At 41.5% G+C, this 20193-nt stretch overlaps 1 protein-coding gene and 1 long non-coding RNA gene across 7 annotated transcripts in view; one reads left to right on the forward strand and one right to left on the reverse strand.

Annotated features, from left to right (window-relative positions):
- Positions 1-20193, forward strand: part of CCDC146 (coiled-coil domain containing 146) — a 141296-nt gene that overhangs the window by 84609 nt on the left and 36494 nt on the right. For both annotated transcript variants that reach the window (XR_015162723.1, XM_086397073.1), the window contains exons 3-5: positions 9932-10014; positions 13123-13332; positions 18538-18595. Coding sequence is in view for 1 of the 2 variants with exons in the window: in XM_086397073.1 (XP_086253199.1) it covers positions 9932-10014; positions 13123-13332; positions 18538-18595 (351 nt within the window). In the remaining variant the exon portion in view is untranslated. The remainder of the gene's footprint in view (positions 1-9931; positions 10015-13122; positions 13333-18537; positions 18596-20193) is intronic.
- The window catches only part of LOC147374405 (uncharacterized), a 106528-nt gene that overhangs the window by 64266 nt on the left and 22069 nt on the right, over positions 1-20193 (reverse strand). The window contains exon 4 of one of the 5 annotated variants that reach the window (XR_015162730.1): positions 16501-16638. The exons of 2 other annotated variants lie outside the window; for them this stretch is intronic. This is a non-coding gene — a long non-coding RNA (uncharacterized LOC147374405). Of the gene's footprint in view, positions 1-16500; positions 16639-20193 lie in introns of those variants that run through there. 2 more of the 5 variants (XR_015162732.1, XR_015162735.1) reach the window with 2 other exon arrangements.

The raw sequence follows: 20193 nt of genomic DNA on the forward strand, positions 1-20193 counted from the left end.
GCCCTTATTTCTTGTCTTGAGGCCCACTTCCTCTGGCAGGTCAAATCCTTCTCACACTTTCAATCTTTCCTTCTTCTTCCATCTCATGTACCTAACTCAGCCAAGAAACATTCTCTGCTCTGAAGGACTCATGTGATTAGACCGGACTCAGTCAGATAATCCACAATAATGTCCTCATCTTAAAGTCTGTATCTGCCAAGTCCCGTTTACCATAAAAAGTAACATATGTACACATAATAGGGATTATGATGTGGACATCTTGGGATTGGGGGAGGGGCATCATTCTGCCAACCACAGGACATGTTCTAGGAATGAAATGGTCACAGTAGGTTTAGAAGGAGAAGAGCCAAGTTTGGAGAGGGTGGCAATCTCCAGATAACCAAGGCCCTTGTATAACAAGTAGAGTAACTTACACTTCACCCTGAAAGCGATAGGATCCTCTGAAGGGTTTTAAGCAAGGTGAAAATTGTATTTTAAGGCACAGGCATTCTTCCCCAACTGGCTATGCCTCAATAGGATTGACCTCTCCCTGGGGAAAGGTACGAAAATTGTGTTTTAGATAGAGTACTCTGCTGGCAGCTAGAAGGAGATTCAAGGGGACATAACTTGAAGTCAGGAAAGTGCTTAGTTATCTACTGCCACATTCTCAAAAAGAAGTGATGAAGACTGGTGTATAGCACTAAATAGATTCTGTCTATTCTATGAAATTATCTGACATATCTAGTTTAACAGAATCTATGGATGAAATGCCCCATAATATCAAATTTCTCTCTTAAAAAATGGTCACAGTATATGAATGTTGATATTATATCATTTAAGTAAGTCATGTATTCTAAATGTTAGAGGAAAATGTTTATTGCTCTCTAACTCTTAATTCCCATAGTCCTGAATGGCTCTTGCCCAAACAAAGTCCTAGTTTGTCCAATAACAGTAGCCTGCAGGCTCCTCTGTTTGAGAGTCATTGGCATACAGGCAGGTTCAGACTATACAGTTAGTTCAGACTAGGTACAGTGGATAACTTTTAAAAGAAAAAAGGTCATGTCAAAAGCACGGGCAACACCAACTTTCAAAAAGTTGGTGAGAAAAAAACAGAAGAATTAGGAAAGAACCATGAGACCATATGCCACAGGAACCAGAGGAGAGAGTTCAAGAACAATGAACTGTCAGAAGTCAATAGTAATAAATGTCATAAGATTATCATGTATAATAAGGACAGAGGGATGTTTGAATTTAATAATTAAGGTCACTAAGGCTCCACTTCTAACCAAGATGGACTAACAGAAACTAGATTTACCCTCTTTACCTTAAACAACTAAAAAATGGACCAAATCAGGTGAAACAATGGTTTCCAGACTTTGGACAATAGCATAGGGCAGTGATCCCTTGGAATAGGTAAATAAATGAGTTGAGAACTATCAGTTCAGTTCAGTTCAGTTGCTCAGTCGTGTCCGACTCTTTGCGACCCCATGAATCGCAGCATGCCAGGCCTCCCTGTCCATCACCAACTCCCAGAGTTCACTCAGACTCACGTCCATCTACGAGTCTGTGATGAGATCCAGCCATCTCATCCTCTGTCGTCCCCTTCTCCTCCTGCCCCCAATCCCTCCCAGCATCAGAGTCTTTTCCAATGAGTCAACTCTTCGCATGAGGTGGCCAGAGTACTGGAGTTTCAGCTTCAACATCATTCCCTCCAAAGAAATCCCAGGGCTGATCTCCTTCAGAATGGACTGGTTGGATCTCCTTGTAGTCCAAGGGACTCTCAAGAGTCTTCTCCAACACCACAGTTCAAAAGCATCAATTCTTCGGTGCTCAGCCTTCTTCACAGTCCAACTCTCACATCCATACATGACCACAGGAAAAACCATAGCCTTGACTAGATGAACCTTCGTTGGCAAAGTAATGTCTCTGCTTTTGAATATGCTATCTAGGTTGGTCATTACTTTCCTTCCAAGGAGTAAGCGTCTTTTAATTTCATGGCTGCAATCACCATCTGCGGTGATTTTGGAGCCCCAAAAAATAAAGTCTGACACTATTTCCACTGTTTCCCCATCTATTTCCCATGAAGTGATGGGACCGGATGCCATGATCTTCGTTTTCTGAATGTTGAGCTTTAAGCCAACTTTTTCACTCTCCACTTTCACTTTCATCAAGAGGCTTTTTCGTTCCTCTTCACTTTCTGCCATAAGGGTGGTGTCATCTGCATATCTGAGGTTATTGATATTTCTCTCGGCAATCTTGATTCCAGCTTGTGCTTCTTCCAGTCCAGGGTTTCTCATGATGTACTCTGCATAGAAGTTAAATAAGCAGGGTGATAATATACAGCCTTGATGTACTCCTTTTCCTATTTGGAACCAGTCTGTTGTTCCATGTCCAGTTCTAACTGTTGCTTCCTGACCTGTATACAGATTTCTCAAAAGGCAGGTCAGGTGGTCTGGTATTCCCATCTCTTTCAGAATTTTCCACAGTTTATTGTGGTCCACACAGTCAAAGGCTTTGGCATAGTCAATAAAGCAGAAATAGATGTTTTTCTGGAACTCTCTTGCTTTTTACATGATCCAGTGGATGTTGGCAATTTGATCTCTATAATTGCCCCCACTTTACTACTTACGAGAGTGTTTCTCCAAGTGATAATAGAGGGAGGGGATTCCAAACAGAGCCAGCTGGCCTTGCTTATTTGACAGATAGAGTTTGGGGTTCAGGGAGGCCATGTTGGCTAAGTTAGACAGGTGAGGTGAAGGGAGAGTTGCACAGGGAGAGAGAGAGAGAGAAAGAGCACTCCAGAAATCTGCTGAGGAATGCTGATCAGTGCATGCATGTGAGGACTGTGCTGAGGCTGGGAAAGAACCCCCAGAGAGACTGGCATAGAACAATACCTGGAACTCACACAGAGCCAAGAATAGTTCGTTAGATTAGAAGACCTCTTGACACAGGAGAAGTGTATTGATTCAGGAGTGGGGCCAAATTAGCCCAGAAAGAAAGATCATTCTAGACTTCCTCAACGAAGTTTCAAAGCAAGCCTTGAAAGGATCACACTATTTCCAAGTACCTTAACTGTGACTCATGAAGTCCCAAAATATTTAAAGGAATCCATTTAAATATTGGATAAGTGTAAAAATCACAATGTCTGTTGTCCAATCAAACAAATTAGTCCAAATTAGTCCAAATGTCCAAATTAGTAGGCATGCAGAGAAGCAGGAAAATGTGACCTATAATGAGAAAAACCAATAATGGAGTAGACACAGAAACAGAATGAGTAGACAAGGACAATAAAACAGCTACTGCACATGCTTTGAATGTAGGGGGAAGGGAGAGGAGAGCATGAACATAATGAGAGAGCAGCAGTTATAAAAGACGCAAAGCAAACTTCTAAAGATGAAAACACAACATTTGAGGTGAAAAGTTCACTGGATGGGACTAATAGCAGATTAGATACTAAAGAAAAGGAGATGAGTAAGATTTTAGATATAACAATAGAAACTATCCAAAATGAAACATAAAAGACTAGAAGACAAAAATGAACAGAACATCAGTGATCTGTGGACATCAAGTGGCCCAACATGCTTAATTAGAATCCCAGAAGGAGATGAAAAGGGGACAGAAAGAAAATATCTGAAGAAATAACACTTGAATTTTTTTCCAAATTTGATGAAAACTGTAAACCCACAGATTGAAAACACTGAACAAATCTCAAGCCAAAGAAAACCACACCAAGACATATCCTAAACAAATTATTGAAAACCAGTGATAATGAGAAAAATATCAAAATCAGCCAGAGAAATAAGGAAATCATCAGTCAGTTTACCAGTCTGGTGATACAGTGGCAGCCTGATCACTATGGATTGGTGAGTGACTGGAAGGTAAGAGAGTGGAGATAAAGGGCAGAGCCAACTCTTCTGAGAAAAAACTGAAATCAAAGAGAAGGAGAGAAAGAAAGGGGTAACTAAATGGGAGCATAGCATTCAAGGTATGTTTTGTTTTTATAAGATAGAGGAGCAAATTTATAGGTTGAGGATAACGTTAATGATAATAATAATAAAATAACTAACATTGATAAAGCCCTTCTAGATACTATGCTACTGCTGCTGTTAAGTCGCTTCAGTCGTGTCTGACTCTGTGCGACCTTATAGACGGCAGCCCACCAGGCTCCCTTGTCCCTGGGATTCTCCAGGCAAGAACGCTGGAGTGGCTTGCCATTTCCTTCTCCAATGCATGAAAGTGAAAAGTGAAAGTGAAGTCGCTCAGTCGTCTCCGACTCATCGCAACCCCATAGACTGCAGTCTACCAGGCTCCTCTGTCCATGGGATTTTCCAGGCAAGATACTATACTCAATACCTTATGTATATTGATTCCTTTGGTCTTCACTACAGCTTTATGAGGGCTTCCCTTGTGGCTCAGCTGGTAAAGAATCCACCTGCAATGCAGGAGACCTGGGTTTGATCCCTGGGTTGGGAATATCCCCTGGAAAAGAGAAAGGCTACCCACTCCAGTATTCTGGCCTGGAGAATTCCATGGACTATATAGTCCATGGGGTCACAAAGAATTGGACATGACTGAGCAACTTTCGGAGAAGGCAATGGCACCCCACTCCAGTACTCTTGCCTGGAAAATCCCATGGACGGAGGAGCCTGGTGGGCTGCAGTCCATGGGGTTGCTACAAGTCAGACACGACTGAGCGACTTCACTTTCACTTTTCACTTTCATGCATTGGAGGAGGAAATGGCAACCCACTCCAGAATTCTTGCCTGGAGAATCCCAGGGATGGAGGAGCCTGGTAGGCTGCCATCTATGGGGTCTCACAGAGTCGGACACGACTGAAGCGACTTAGCAGCAGCAGCAACAGCAGAGCAACTTTCACTTTCACAGCTTTATGAAATGGGGCTATTTTTGTTTCTCTTTCATAAATGAGGTACAGATGGATTAAATATTACTCCAAATTACAGGGTTAAAAAGTAGCAGAGCTGGAATTCAATCCAAAGTCCACTTGTAATGTACTTGACTCATATGTGTTGACCCAGCAAAGAGGGGAAGCAGAGGTTATTATAAAGGCGAGAAAGTATAACTGATGCCTAGGAAGGTGTAGTAGATACATATTTGAGAGCACATGTGGATGGATGAGACATGACCAAGAGGAAAGGAAGACTTCATATTTGAGATCTGGGGAAAGAAATTAAGGCTGTGTGTAAGTGTAGGTAAATAGATTTGTTGATGACTTTAGGTGGCCAAAGTTTGCTTGGTGAATGTGTTAGGTTAGGTGTACAGAAAAGCTAAAACTTGATATGACAACCAAGGGGAGAAGTCAAACAAAATGAGTGATGAATTGTTGAGAGTTTGATTGCATTTGAGCTACATCTAATAGCTATGTTCTTTTTTTCTAGCAGTGAAAGGGAGAGGGTGAGAGAGAGATAAGGATGGTAAATATTTATCCTACCTCCCGAAACATGGCAGCTATTTCTCAGGATGAGACCACCAGTAGGTAATGTCAAAGAAGCAACAAGAATGGAGCAGGTTAATAACCATGGTCACCTTGGTTGCCCTACAGACACCCACACAGACACCTAATTGTTTCCTCATGCTGAACCCTTCTAGATAAGTCCACTTGGTAAAAGCTCTTACTGAGCTATTAGTTTCCTTGGAAAGTCCTAGAATTTCAATTTTTGAAATTTTTTCCATATTATTACATGTCATCTATGAATCATGAATTCTTGTTACTTTTAGCTCTATAGTAAATGTTTCCTTCCAATCTCAATTACCAACAAAGCGATTCAGAAACACAAGAATCTATTGTGAAACCATATTTATGAACTTCTGACATTATATCTAACCTTTTGTTGTATATACTCTTTGACAACTTAAGATTGGGCTTTATGCTCTATTTCTTAGAGCATGCATTTTTAAAACATGACAAACTTGGTTTCTGTACCAAGTTGTGTCATGCATGGTGAAAATGCAACTGTCTTTTCCAGGTTTATGTTTACAGACAAATAATTTCATCTACTAGAACTGAATCTTTTTCTTTTTAAAATTGTATTTATATTTATTTATTCAATTTCTTTTTGGCTGTGCCAGGTCTTTACGCTGTGGGGGCTTTTCTCTAGTTGTGGCGTGCAGGCTTCTCATTGTGGAGGCTTCTCTTGTGGAGCACAGTCTCCAGGGCCTTTGGTTCAGCAGTTGCAGCTCCAAGGCTCTAGAGCACAGGTTCAGCAGTTGTGGTGCATGGACAAAGCTGCTCTACACTAAGTAGGATCTTCCTGGACCAGGGATAGAACCTTTGTCTCCTGCATTGGCAGGCGGATTCTTTACCACTGAGCCACGAGGGAAACCCGACTCTTTTTAAGAGAGATTTGTGTTTAGTAGAATAGACCATAGTAAGATAGTAGATCATAGTAAGATAGCTTATCAGTGCTTTTTCCGAACATCTATGATTTAACCTTTTCCAAGTTATGCAGAAACTACAAACACATATCACAAGTGTTGCCCTGTCAGCTTTCTTCCAGATTCTGGATACCAAAGGTTATCTGGCTGGTGGAGTGATGTAAATAGCAAATAGAAAAAGAAACCTGTCCACCTTCTTGCTTTTTCTGTGGTCATAAAACCTGCCAACAGGCATCCATGGCTGACCTGCCATCAGGCTTCAAACTACTGCTGTTTCAGATGAGACTCAAGTTAGGGAAAACTCAGCTGAGTTTTCAATAAGTCTGAGCTAGAATTTGGCTGTTTCTGCCACTACGATCTGATCACAGTATTCTCCAGTTTGAAATTCTGTTCTGAATTCCTATTGCTATAGCAATTGTTTTCAAGCCTATTTTAACTTTTTGCTATTAAAAGTAGTATGTATCCATTTGGAGAAAATTATGAAATATAGATAAACAAAAATAAAAATATAAAAACTATACATTCTTATTACCCAAAGAACATCATTTTTAAAAAATCTTAGTTCTTAACCTAGATCTATACCTTACTGATGGTCTCTATCTGATGAACTGTCACCATAATCTCTTCTAATTCTTTAAATGTGATTTGTTTCATTTTTTGAACATATTATAATAGCTGCTTTGAAGTCTTTAAGTCCAACATTTACACACCCCAAAGCAGTTTCTGACTTTTTTTCTTTGCATATCTCAGGATTTTTTGTTGAAAAACTGGACATTTTGGATAACACTGGGGCAAGTCCAGATTCTGATCCTCTCCAGGCTTCTTCTTGTTGCCGTTTAGTCTTTGTTATTGTGCAGCCTCTGATGTCTCCGTGTAGATAATCTTTTCTTGTTTTTGTCGTTAAGCTTGGCTTCTTGGGTGGGGGGCGCTCCATAGCTTGGTCAACCACTGGTTGGTCAGAGATTGTATTTAAGTCTCCTGAGCCAGTAAACATTTCAAGGTTTCATTCTTTTCCATTCAATCTGTATGTGGCTTGAGGACTGCTTTCAAAGTTCAGGGAGTTTACATATCTGCCCCGCCTTTAGCTCAGGGACCTTGGAAGTATCCTCTCTGGTTCTTCCTCACAGGTCACAGCCTTAAGCTTTTCCGCAGCCTTCTGGACCACCGGTATCAAGTGTGATATTAGCAGGGCCCTCTTTGACTCTTTCTGGCCCCAATTTCTTTGTTAAAACTTCTGCTGGTCTGCCTCCACTGGTATCACTAAGCTATTAGCCTCCTTTTACTGTTAATTCTTGTGATAACTATTCTTTTTGACAATTCTTTGGGGCATGGATTGTCTACACTGTTTCAAATCGAGTGAGCATCCTCAGGCAGGAGGTGATCAGCATCTGCTAAGGGGTCTGATCTTCTTAGGCTGCCAAGCCTACCGAGACTCTCCCTGTACAGCAGGAGATCGGGGAGTGGGGATGGGCACTACTTGACAGCTTCAGTCACCTACCCAGTAAAGCTCTTTTACATACAGAGCTTGGGATGAAGGGAGGTAAAGCGCAGCAGCTTTCTGGGGCTGCCCCACCCCCTGGAATACATCTTCAGCAATAGAAAGGTGGGGCAATGGGATTTTCATTGACTGTCAACCCTGCCCAGAATGCTTCTTATACAAGAGGGAGCTAAGAGTGATGGATGCAGCTCATGGGGTAAATGCCATAGTCTTCTTACTCTTCTGAGTTTCAGTAGATTTTATTAAATAAATACCTCTAAATTTCTTTCATGCCCTTAGGTCAATTTCCAGAGACCATAAATGGGTGTCTTAGATAATTTTGACCAGCTTGATCAATGTTTCTTTGAGAGAGGGGCTTCGTCAACCACTTCACACCACCAGTTTAGAATTTCCACCCCATGGAAGGGGTCTCTAATTTATAATTTTACTTATTTGCTTTAACTTACAACATAAAGAAAATAATTACAATAATCAGATACACTTTTTTAATGAACAATAAAACTACTGAGTGTAGTTCTAAGCATTCAATAATTTCTTTTGTGCCTATCGCCTCAAACCAGGAGCTACTGTAGCGCAGGCCCTATGTCAGTTCACTTGTTTCCATGGTGCAGGGCAATGGATGGGAGGTAATGGTCTTTACAGCCTTAAAACAAAATGCTGTATGTGTTTTTAAACACATGATTCTATGATTACCTTTCCTAATGGCTTAACTTCGGAGGAGCCTGGTAGGCGGCAGTCCATGGGGTCGCTCAGAGTTGGACACGACTGAGCGACTTCACTTTCCCTTTTCCCTTTCATGCATTGGAGAAGGAAATGGCAACCCACTCCAGTGTTCTTGCCTGGAGAATCCCAGGGACAGGGGAGCCTGGTGGGCTGCCATCTATGGGGTTGCACAGAGTCGGACACGACTGAAGCGACTTAGCAGCAGCAGCAATGGCTTAACTTCAGTGACTATCTCACTAGGCTAGTTTGTTGCTAGTTACAAGGCTGGCTCCCAAGTGGGCTTCCTAGTACACACATACTCATATAAGCCCACACTCACACACTTAACCTTTTCCTAACATTTTCCCAGTTACTTGTCTCCTTTAAGAGTGCCCATATGTGAGTTTTTTTAACCAATTAGACTTTAAAGGCACAATGCCTATGGCCTGCACCCTTTTTTGAAGCCAATGAAAATGTTTGTGATTCAAAATAAGTTATATATTGGCTCAGAAACACAGAAAGAAAACTGCAGAACCAAAATAAATGTGTTTAATTAAATGTTTATAAAATCAAATATTAGGTCAACCTATCAAAAACAACACTTAAAAAGTTACATATGAATTATATTTAAGGCGGCATATAAATACATTTGGGGACATTTGTAGTGGCTCAGCAGTAAAGAATCTGCCTGTCAGTTCGAGAGACACGAGTTCAATCCCTGGGTCAGGAAGATCCCTTGGTGAAGGAAATGGCAACCCACTCCAGTATTCCTGCCTGGGAAATTCCATGAACAGAGGAGCCTGGTGGGCTACAGTCCACAGGGTCACAAAAGAGTCGGACATGACTTAGTGACTCAACAACGACTGGTGTTAACTACTTCTGTAACTTTAAACACATTACTTAAGCTTTCTAAACTTCAGTTTGAAAGGAAAAAACACCCTATTCACAAAACATTTTCAAGAATGAAACAGCTGATGTACAACAGCTGCTCATAATAGACGCTCAATAATTACTAGTTCTTTCAACTTACAAATAGCCACCCTAGTAATGTATACTCTGTACCTCGTTTGCTAAAGCTAGATACATGAGATTTTTTTAGAGCTGGAAGAATTTAAATCAATTCCTTCCCTCAGTTTACAGATGGAGAAATCACAGTATTCATCTTGAGAGGGAACTCAGCCCAATAGAACTAGAACCATCTTCTCTGAACACCTGCCACCTTTCTAATGTGCCTCGTTGTTGCGTGTTTCCTAATGTTTAGTTGAAAGATTTTATGATATATCCATTTTATCTTTGCTTAAAGCATAAAGAGGATTATGGCTAATAGTGGTCTTGTGTTCCTTGTGTTCTCTTTGCTAGTTACATGCTCTGGGGAAACTTCCTGGAACCAGGATGGCAGAGTTAAAAGCCAAGTACACCTTGCTGCATGATACCGTGATGAGGTATGCTATTTACCAACGTGGAGACATACTTACTCATGCTTCTACTTCTTACTTGAAATGGGACCCATCTTATTTTTCATTTTCCCCAAAGCAGACTCTGAGACCAAGATTTGAGTTCAAGCGGTTTAAGAACATTATCATGAGGGAGTGGGGAAGTGACACGGGGAAGAAAGTTATTCAGCTGGGGATGTGATAATCTTCAGGTTAACACTGCAGACAAACGGGGCTCAGTCTCACCGAGTGACCACAGAACACGCCTCAGAACTCTCCCACTGAAAGCACGAGAACACTGGTATATCTGTTCACTAATTTCCATCTCCCCTTGATCTAGGGTTGCTTCTAGGTGGGTGAGCCCCTGACACCTCTACCTTACCCTCTGAGAAGCCATAAGTTCCAATGGCCAGAGAAAGCTCTCGGGCAGAGACACACAGATGCTGTTGTTATATATGACAACTGTCCACCAATGCTACTGGTGGCCGCTAGAGTGGGCCTAGGTGACTCTGGTGAGGCACTGACATTCTCTGCTACAGGACACTCCTGAAAGATCCTCTCCTCCCCACCTTCACCATTCAGGAGGTGTAGGTTCTATAACAACTCCAGTCTATGTCTGCTAAGATTTCTGTCTTTACTTCTCACCTGTTCCTCCTATCTCCAGCCACTCACCTTAGCCCAGTTCTAATCAGCAGAGGTCAGAAGACTAGGCGACAATGGAATAATTCAACAAGGTTTTCTAAGCATGTGCGGTCAGCCATCGGGAATCAAGGGGGAAGGAGAGCGAAGAAAGAAGTGGAAATCTGTAGTGCTGCTACTCCCAAGTCCCCTCTTCCTTTTCCCCACCTCCTGCCTCATAGCTTTGCATGACGTCTTCATTAAAACCCAAGGAGAGACAGTGATAGACACTCCGTCCTCCCCCTCTGCCTCGCTCATATCCACCCATTACTCCTACTGCTTTGCTTGCCCAGGTATTTGGCTACTTTGAGGATGAGAGCCTGGGGAAGGAGTGAAGGAGAGCAGAGCTGCATCCCTATAGACCCTCCCCTGGGCTCCACTTCATACACACTCAGCTGCATCCTGGCTCCTAACCACCCTCCAGCTTGTCTCCTTCTCTTCCCCAGCCCCAAACCAAATTCTCACCCTCACCCCTGTAACAGGGACTCCATTTCCCACAACTGATCCCAAATGCCAGCGTGTACACGCAGCTCTCAGGACTCAGGAACTTAGAGGATTTAGATGGAAAGTCTGGGGTGATCTTTTCAATATATTTCACACCACTTTACTGCGAGAAATCCCACACAGTTATCTGAGCCTCCTTGCAGATTGAAACACTTGTCACCCTCTGGATAGCTCTAACCTAGAGCCCCACAGAGCCCTGTGTGGTGCTGATGTGGCTGCCTCCTTGCCTGGCTCACAGCTCAGCTCCCTGGACTCCAGTGAGAGTCACGCAGGACCAAGGCCATGGCACTCTTTCTTCCTTCTTCCAGGCTGTGTCACAAAACCATTACTTCCCTTCTGCTACATTTTACCCCCTTCTGACCCCAACACAAAAGAGTTCCCTCTTTTGTGATTACAACGAACACTCACCACTCTCTCCCCACCACTGCCTGGTGGGTAGGAAAGACATGAAGATGCAGACTCCTCATTCTTGGTGCTGGGGCTGCAGCAGGGCAGATAAAGGCTGGAAATGCTGAACCGAAATTGAATGAGGTGTCCATAGAAATCATGTTACAGGAGCTGTTAAATTCTCTTCTGCTGATGCTCTATTTCAAGTTCACATGTGTAAATTACCATTTGTGTTCTGGCTGGAGCCGCAACCACTGTGTTTGCCTACTTTCTGAGGGCAAATGGGCTCAATGGCCCGAGACGATACCTTACAATTCCGTAGTTGAAGACTCATGTTAAGGATATCAGGTAACTTCATATATATACAGTATATACAAGGAAATGAATTGTAAGAAATAACTCTAGCATTCATGAATGGAAATTACATGTGTATCTTTATAGCTCTTGTTGCTATTTAGCACCTAACACTGGGCCTGAAACATCTGATAGCCCAATAAATGTTTTGCTGTTGAGTAAATGATGTAGTAAAGACAGAAAATGGGTGGGGCTGGTAACTTCAGTGGAGACAGGCTTGATTAAGTTGTTGGGCATCTCTGCAAATGAACAGAACCCTGAAGAGTTCTCCTAGTGAGAAAAGTTGGTGGGGAGCATGCACACAGTGCTGCCTTTAAAACAGGAACTGGCAGGGTCTTGCTTCTGAACTGGAGAGACAGCAAATGCAAGGAGGGAGGATTTCTGAGAAAGAAGAGTCAGATCTGCTGATAAAGCTGGATCTGACACTAGCTTGCACCATAGGTCAGTGATTCCTTGAAGACACTGGAGAGTCCAATAAGTCCAGTTTCTATGCTCATTCAATTCTGCCTCAAGCCCCATGCTTAACCCTTTCCCAAGATAAGGCCAAAGCCACAGAATATACTTGGAATTGTAGGAACTGCTCTTTTCTGTGACATTCACATCTGTAGCCAGGCATTGAAGTTATGATCAAAAATATGTAAATTAAGTACATAATTTTATAGAAGAATTTTTCTTCCTAGTTTCCTGGTAAAGTGTTATTAGAAAATTTAACTGTTTTTTCTTATTACTAAGGAAGAAAAGATTTTCCTTTAATCAGGTCATGAGAATCCACGAATTCAAGAAAGCCAGGGTTGCTAGGGCATTTGGAGGGAGAACCCACTCTTCTTGGTATTATTATTCTCACCCGCTGGAAGGTCATGATCAAATATCTGCTGGAAGGTCAAGTGCAAATATCACATTCCCATCCAACTAATCCTTTCTCTGTCATCTCCCACCATCTTGATCTAGACACGGGTGGCAGCACTTGTCAGCTGGTACTCCAGCTTCCTACTCATGTCTGCTCCCCTCGGCTAGGTGTGAGTTCCATTTGCCTTTAAGATCTAGTGCAATACTTGGCACAGAAATGCCACTGAATTGACCTGAACCCAGCATGGACATACTCCCTCCACACCTCACCAGACCCCCCACAGGAGCTACCAAGGGCATTGAAGGTATACACTGCTCATTATGCAAATCTGTTTTTCTGGGATCCAGCACACAAGAATCAGAGGTCCAGCTGCTACAGGATGCCAAACGTTTCACTGAGCAAATACAAGAGCAGCAGTTTCACCTGCAGCAAGCTGATAACTTTCCACAGGCGTTCACCACCGAAGTTTCCAAAATGAGAGAACAACTTCTCAAGTATCAAAATGAATACAATGCAGTGAAGGAAAGAGAGTTCCACAATCAGTACAGACTGAATAGGTAAGTACGCGATTCTCTCAAGTTTGCTGAAGACAGATGCAAGCAAAGCTGCTTCCACATAAACTAGGAGAAAAAACGTGGACTAACTGAAGAAGGAATTTTAGGTACAGGGATTATGAGGTAGCAATGATAAGAGAACTACAAGCCTAGTTCTTTCCTTGAGTCCCTAGAACAGGTGGTCCCTGAACAAGTCCCTGAAAAATAAGCTCGGGTTTCAGGAAGATGCTCTTAGGAAGAGGAGATCCCTGCAGTGGTTTCCGTGTGTCAGGAAAACTATAAGCATCGGGAGCTGCGACCAAAGAACACACTCCATAGGGCAAGGACTTGGCATACACTCTTGGCCTCTTCAGCCCGGGTGGTGGCCCCTTTCCATTTGTGGTACCGGATTCCGTGTCTGCATGGCGAGTGCCCCATGAGGACTTTTCGAACAAGCCTATGTGAGCTGAGGGTCATACCTGGTTCCCTTGATTCTTCTAATACAGGGACGGGGACCACATAGTCAACCCTCTTCTCCTATTACTAGACTATTCCTTAAGGTCAAGGGAAAAAGTGATATCCTTTTGGAAGACACATTCACTTATCCAAATCTGAGGGATGTCATTCAGTGAACTAAAGCAGAAATGTATTGCTGGAAGGGATAAATGCTATTCGTAAAATCTCCTCTAACATTCCTCCTGTGAGTAGCCAGTCAGTGAAAGAGTTTGTTCAGCAAATCACGCTAGTTAGATAGAATTTCACAACAACTGTAGTCCAGGTTTTGTGATATGTGCTGTGCCTGGAGAGAAAGCCAAACCATCTCGCCTAGAATGTGTTACCGTTTAAAGTGGCAGAACTTTCTCTGGCTATTTTTAAGAGTAGGTAGATTCCCTGCAGAGTGATGGAACTCAGTCCTGCTAAGAAATAAAGGAATGATTTGAGTGACCTTTGGAGGACTTTGCTTGCCCTGGTTTTGAATCCTCTCTTTGGGGCCTATTATTTCAACTGGGGGATGAAGATTAGCTTAATCAGGAGAATTATATTCAGGGGGGAGGGTAATCTGAGTTCTTCTTTGTCTTTCAATCTAAACTTGTTTCAGGCTCACCAGTGACATCTATAAAAAGAAAGCTTAGCTATTTCTGTGCTCTGTAAGCACTCTTTCAGTTGAGAAAATAATGAAATTAAAACAATTGGTAGTTGTTCATTAGTATTGAAAATATGAATGCTTGACATTTCCATGAAAGGGTAAGAGGAACATAAGTCAGTTGATATTTAAATTGTTTAAAATTTCCAAGTATTCCTGCCAAGAGGAAAGGAAAAAAATGACCAGAACTCTTGCCTTTTAGGTATAGACAGGCAAATTGTTCATTGAGTCGCTTGGGATGGGGGTGGGGGTGAGGACTGTACATAGTGATCTACAGTAAACAAGAACATTTAAAGTGAACATGTGCGGAAATGTTTTGTGTGTATTATTTTTGGATTTGTTAACATGTAATACTTTAGCTTAAAGAGACTTCCCTGCATCCTCAACTATTAGCAGCTCAAGAATTAACAAACTTATTTCCATAAAAATAATGGCGATATCAAAATAAATACTAGGAAAGACTTACAGGCTGTGTATTTCACTGGCTTAACATACTTAGTATTACATGGTACGGAAACAAATTCATTCAACACTTCCTCCCTGGGACGAAAGTAGATATTTCCATCCCCACATAAAAATAAAGAAACCAAGCCAGTGAGAGAGGAAAAAAAAAAAAAACAAAAACTATTCATCCAAATATACAGATGATATTTTTCAGATCAGCACAACAAAACCTCATTTTACTCTGGGCCTGAATAACAGAACTCCAAATAACTAGCAGTCCTCTACCCCAACATCTTCAGGAACTTCTGAATCATTAGCAACTAAGAACAATATATTGTTTAAATATTCTAGAGAAAAGATTTTTGCTTTATAATTTAGTTGATTTTCTTATGTTTTCAAATAATATCAACTCCTTAATAAGTGCTAAGGGAAGTATAATAACATGGTTGGTTAATAATTAAATCTGTTGCAATAGTTTTTGGCTTTGGATTAATACTGATGATCCCTTGGTAACTATGCAGTTCAGGAATGAATATGGAACTTACTTCAATAAATAAACACATACAAATAAATAGTGAAGTGATTAAATAAATACTGTTGAGAACTCATACTTGAAACAAAGTAGAAGTCATTATTTTTCCAGAAACCTTCCCTGAAAAGATTATTCAGTATTTTTTTCAAGGTTTTTCTAGATTTTACTTTGTTACCTTTTGGGGGCTTCTCTTCTTCCTAGAAATCCTAAAGATCTGGACAGCAAATCAGCTGAGTCTCTCATGCTAAATCTGAAATACCCTGACAAGTCTTAGTCGGCTGGGGAAACAGAGCCACGGCCAGTGCTATGCTGTGCATGTGGACGTGGAGTGGGGGACACGCGTGCTGCACGTGTGCAGGACTGTGCGGTGTGATCACGGCCTTTGGGACTACTTCCTCTGCCGTGGCTCGTTCCCTGTGGGCGCTCACCCAGGGGTATAGCAGTCATTTTCCATTCTTAGTCCAAAGTTGGAACCAAAAACCAAACATCTGATAAGAAAGGAACAGAGAGATTACTTTAGTGATGCCTCTGGAATTCCAGAAAGTTAGACTGACAGAGGGACGTGCAGATCATCAGGATTAGTAGTAAGGAAAAAACTCACAGCTGGAACAGATTTTACCTTCTAAACATTAAAAAAAAAAAAAAAAAAGTTCTTGTGGCAACCAAGAACAGAAAGAGCTTAGAACAGGTTTTGCTGCATATAGTCCTCATAACTGAAAGAGAAGCACCTTAGATCCATGTTTAAAAGGCAGATCCAACTCTAAAACTAACAATTCCACTTTCTGTCCAGGCCTTCCCACCCAAGATAACATGAGTTGCTCACATACTTCCTATGTGATTCTTATTCTTGTCAGAGTTTGAGAACTGTTGGTCTCCAAAGAGCTTCTCAGCCCTGAATACTCTCAGAATCACCCAAACCTTCTCTCAGTAACCACTCATTGTGTGCTCAAACACTTCCAGTGATGGGGGCTCACAGCCTCCATAGCAGCGCAGCCCAGCTTTGGACAGCCTGACTCGTAGATGGGCTGTTGATTATATTGGATAAGAAACTGACCTTCTTAAGACTTCCACCCAGTCAAGCTGGTTCTACTCCTGATGGTGGATGATGCCTCACACACTTGGCAGCACACACAGCTTCCATCATTGCTTCTTCGCCTACAAGTCCTTAAAACCAAAATCCTTTGATGACATGGTTCAGTTACGACTCTTGCTGCAGAAAAGAAACGAATCCTGAGGAGCTTTGATGCTGATACACCCCTAAGTCAGGAAAGCTGAAAGTGTCAGTTTTAGATTTTAACGTCAGTTTGAAAGGTTAGAGGTCTATGTATATCAAAAGGCACACACACAATAACTTTTTCTTATCCCAGTAATGCCCCACAAAAATGAGAATCCAAAACAAGAAAAAAGACAATGCATGAAGATGCCTATTATTATTTATAAAAGCAAAAATCTAAAGCAATCTAAATTCTAAAAAACAGTGGAATATTTCAATAATAGTGTATTCCAGGTATAGCTTGATACTGAACAGTGCCTTGGAGGTGGATAGAGCTGAGTTTGAAAGTCAGTTTAGCCTTGACTGGTGACTTTGGAAGAGGTGCCTCACTTCTCAGTTTCAATGTTTCTTAATGAAAAAGGGGAAAATGTATGATTGAAATTTAATTAATTTAAAATGTTTAAAAGAATTAGCCATTTTACATTTTCTCAAGATAAAAAAACATTTTGCATTTAAAGAAGAGACTAAGTCTTATCTTGTGGGAGAGTCTCATGTCACCATTTTGAAATTCAGGGACACTCAGGTGGGCTTTGCAACCCAGCGATGGCAGCACACTATCACCCCCTGGTGGCAACACAGCTGAGGTGCAGGATCAACAGCTTGGAAGTAAAATAGCAGTATATACACACGTTGAGAGCATGAGATGGTTGGATGTCATCACCAACTCAATTGACATGAGTTTGAGTAAAGTCTGGGAGTTGGGGATGGACAGAGAGGCCTGGCATGCTGCAGTCCATGTGGTCGCAAAGAGTCAGACGCGACTGAGTGACTGAACTGAATTGAATACACAAGCTCTATAAGGAAAGGGCTTCCCTGGTGGCTCGGATGGTAAAGAATTGGCCTGCAATGCGGGAGACGTAGGTTTGATCACTGGGTTGGGAAGATCCCCTGGAGAAGGGAATGGCTATCCACTCCAGTATTCTTGCCTGGAGAATTCAATGGACAGAGGAGCCTGGCAGGTGACAGTCCATGAGGTCGCACACTTCCTTTCTTTCTTTCTAAAAGGAAAGGTATAAGTATTCAAAACTCTGAAGAAATTCAGCTTCAGCCTACAGTCCACACAACTAACCTATAAAATTCTGTGTGGCGCACAGTTATTGCAAAAACCTTCAATTTACTTATTGCAAATATAGTTTCATAAAAACAAACCTGGTATGCATGTCTCTTTAGACCTTCTGGCTAGTGGGATCTTCTAATTAGATGGAACCAGTAAAGGCTGTATCAGTAATCCAGACAGGTACTGCTGCTGCTGCTGCTAAGTCACTTCAGTCGTGTCCGACTCTGTGCGACCCCATTGAGGGCAGCCCACCCAGCTCCCCCGTCCCCGGGATTCCCCAGGCAAGAACACCAGAGTGGGTTGCCATTTCCTTCTCCAGTGCATGAAAGTGAAAAGTGAAAGTGAAGTCGCTCAGTTGTGTCCGACTCTTAGCGACCCCATGGACTGTAGCCCACCAGGCTCCTCTGTCCATGGGATTTTCCAGGCAAGAGTATTGGAGTGGGGTGCCATTGCCTTCTCCAGACAGGTACTAGTTTCTTGTAAATAATATAAATAAAAAGCCCAGAGCCTGCCTGGAAGGAACCTGAGTCTGGAGGGGAGGTCGTGATCCCAAGCAGTTACAATGTGGTGAGAGAACTCCTTTGATGGGTGTGTGTACAGTGTTAGGGAGGACTGGAGAGGAAGCCCCTACATGAACCTGTGGGAGTCAGTAAAGCCATCACCAAGGATGGACTGAGAGCGCATCCTGAGAAGAGAAAGTAGAAAATTATTACGGTGCAAATACTTTACTTTTTTGTACTTTGTCAAAGTTGATTTTTTTTTTTTTTTTTTTTTTGCAGCTTAGTGGAAGAAAAAAACCTCATACTAAAGGAATTTGAGAAGATACCTAAGCCAGGAGTAAGTCTTAGATGATCTAGACTTTGTTAAATACAGCTGGATTGAAACAACCTTTTTGATAAATATTAATGTTTATCACAGAAACCATATCCTGAAACATTTGAAAGACCCAGAAGTCTTAACTATGGATGATGATGAAAGCAATACCTGTATAACTTCTGCAGTAAGCATAAGTGTGCCTATTACAGGATTTAGCTACTTGGCATCTAATTTAGGTTGTGTTTGGTTGGACAATATCTGCTTTGTTTTCAGAAGAAAAAAGGATTCTATGGTTGGCACTTAAAAACATTATTTTTGCTATAGTTATTACTTTTAGCTTCCTGAATGTCTCAAGCTGACTATAAGAAATTTTTATACAGATGTATCACTTAGTAATTCATGCCTAACAAACTTCCCTAAAACGTACTAGTTTAAAACAACAGCCATTTCTCATTTTCAACAGTTGTGAATTCTTCTAGCCTGAGCTGGCTCAGTTGGGGTAGGATGGCTTCATTTGTATGTCAGTCATTTCGGTGTAGTTGGTCTAAGGTCACATGTCACTGGTTAGTCTCATGATGATGGAAGGGTTTCCGGTCTCAAGAAAGAGACAAATAGTCTCAAGAAAGGGCAAACCTCAACACAAGCAGGTTTTGAGCCTTTGCTTAAATCACTGTTGGTAACATCACATTGGTCCAAGCAAGTCATAGTGCCACATCTGGAATCAAGGGGCAGAGGTCCTCCTACATCTAAACATGACACAGCCATACTGCAAAGAGGTGTGCAAACAAGATTAGGAGGAATTATGTCCCTTTCTTTTGCAATCTATCATAGAAAGTAAATGGAAGAATCAGCACACATCACAGTAAATGGGACTGCACTACACCTTCTGAATGGTTTTATTAAAATATGTTGTTGGTGGTTTAATTCCAAGGCACAAAAACTTGTTAAACATAGAGTAAGATACTATTACACATGAGTATAAATATACATCATATTATATATGAATGTAAGAATGTATACATACGCATATATGTATATATTATATACTATCATATAAGTATTCCTAACCACCACAGAGATTCTATGGGAAAAAGTATTTTGAATTTTAGTTTCAGATCATAGGATCACTCACCAATTTTACCCTCCAGAACAGCAGTGGAAGAGAGCCATATGCAGAAAGGCCAGAGAAGGCTAAGTGGATCCTTCCCCTTAGTCATTAGTAACGTGTGGCCCTCCTGAGTGCAAGAAGGCTTCTCTCTCATAAGTTAAACACTTCTCAGATAATCAGTCACGGGAAACAGTCAAAGCCCTGTTAGGAGTCTGAGGCAGAGGGCATTTGAGGAGACTGTGCATGAGTTAGAGAAGTAGTATTAATGAGAGTGGAGGATTAAGGAATGTCAAGGACTAGAGACATTCCAAATATGAACTCCCTAATCTTTAATTCTCATGTGTGACTCAGACTAACCATAACCTAGATATTCAAACATTATTTGTATCTGATTTGTCAAATCACAAAGCTACTAAAAAAAAAGGCTGGAAATTTTTACTAATGCTTTTTGGTATCAAATAAACATTAACTCAAAAAAAGGAAACATTTAAAATGTAGGAAGACCGAAAAG

This window comes from Bos grunniens, chromosome 4 (assembly GCF_055505025.1).
Source record: "Bos grunniens cultivar Pamir isolate PY7600 chromosome 4, Bosgru_T2T1.0, whole genome shotgun sequence".
NCBI classification, from domain to species: Eukaryota; Metazoa; Chordata; class Mammalia; order Artiodactyla; family Bovidae; genus Bos; species Bos grunniens.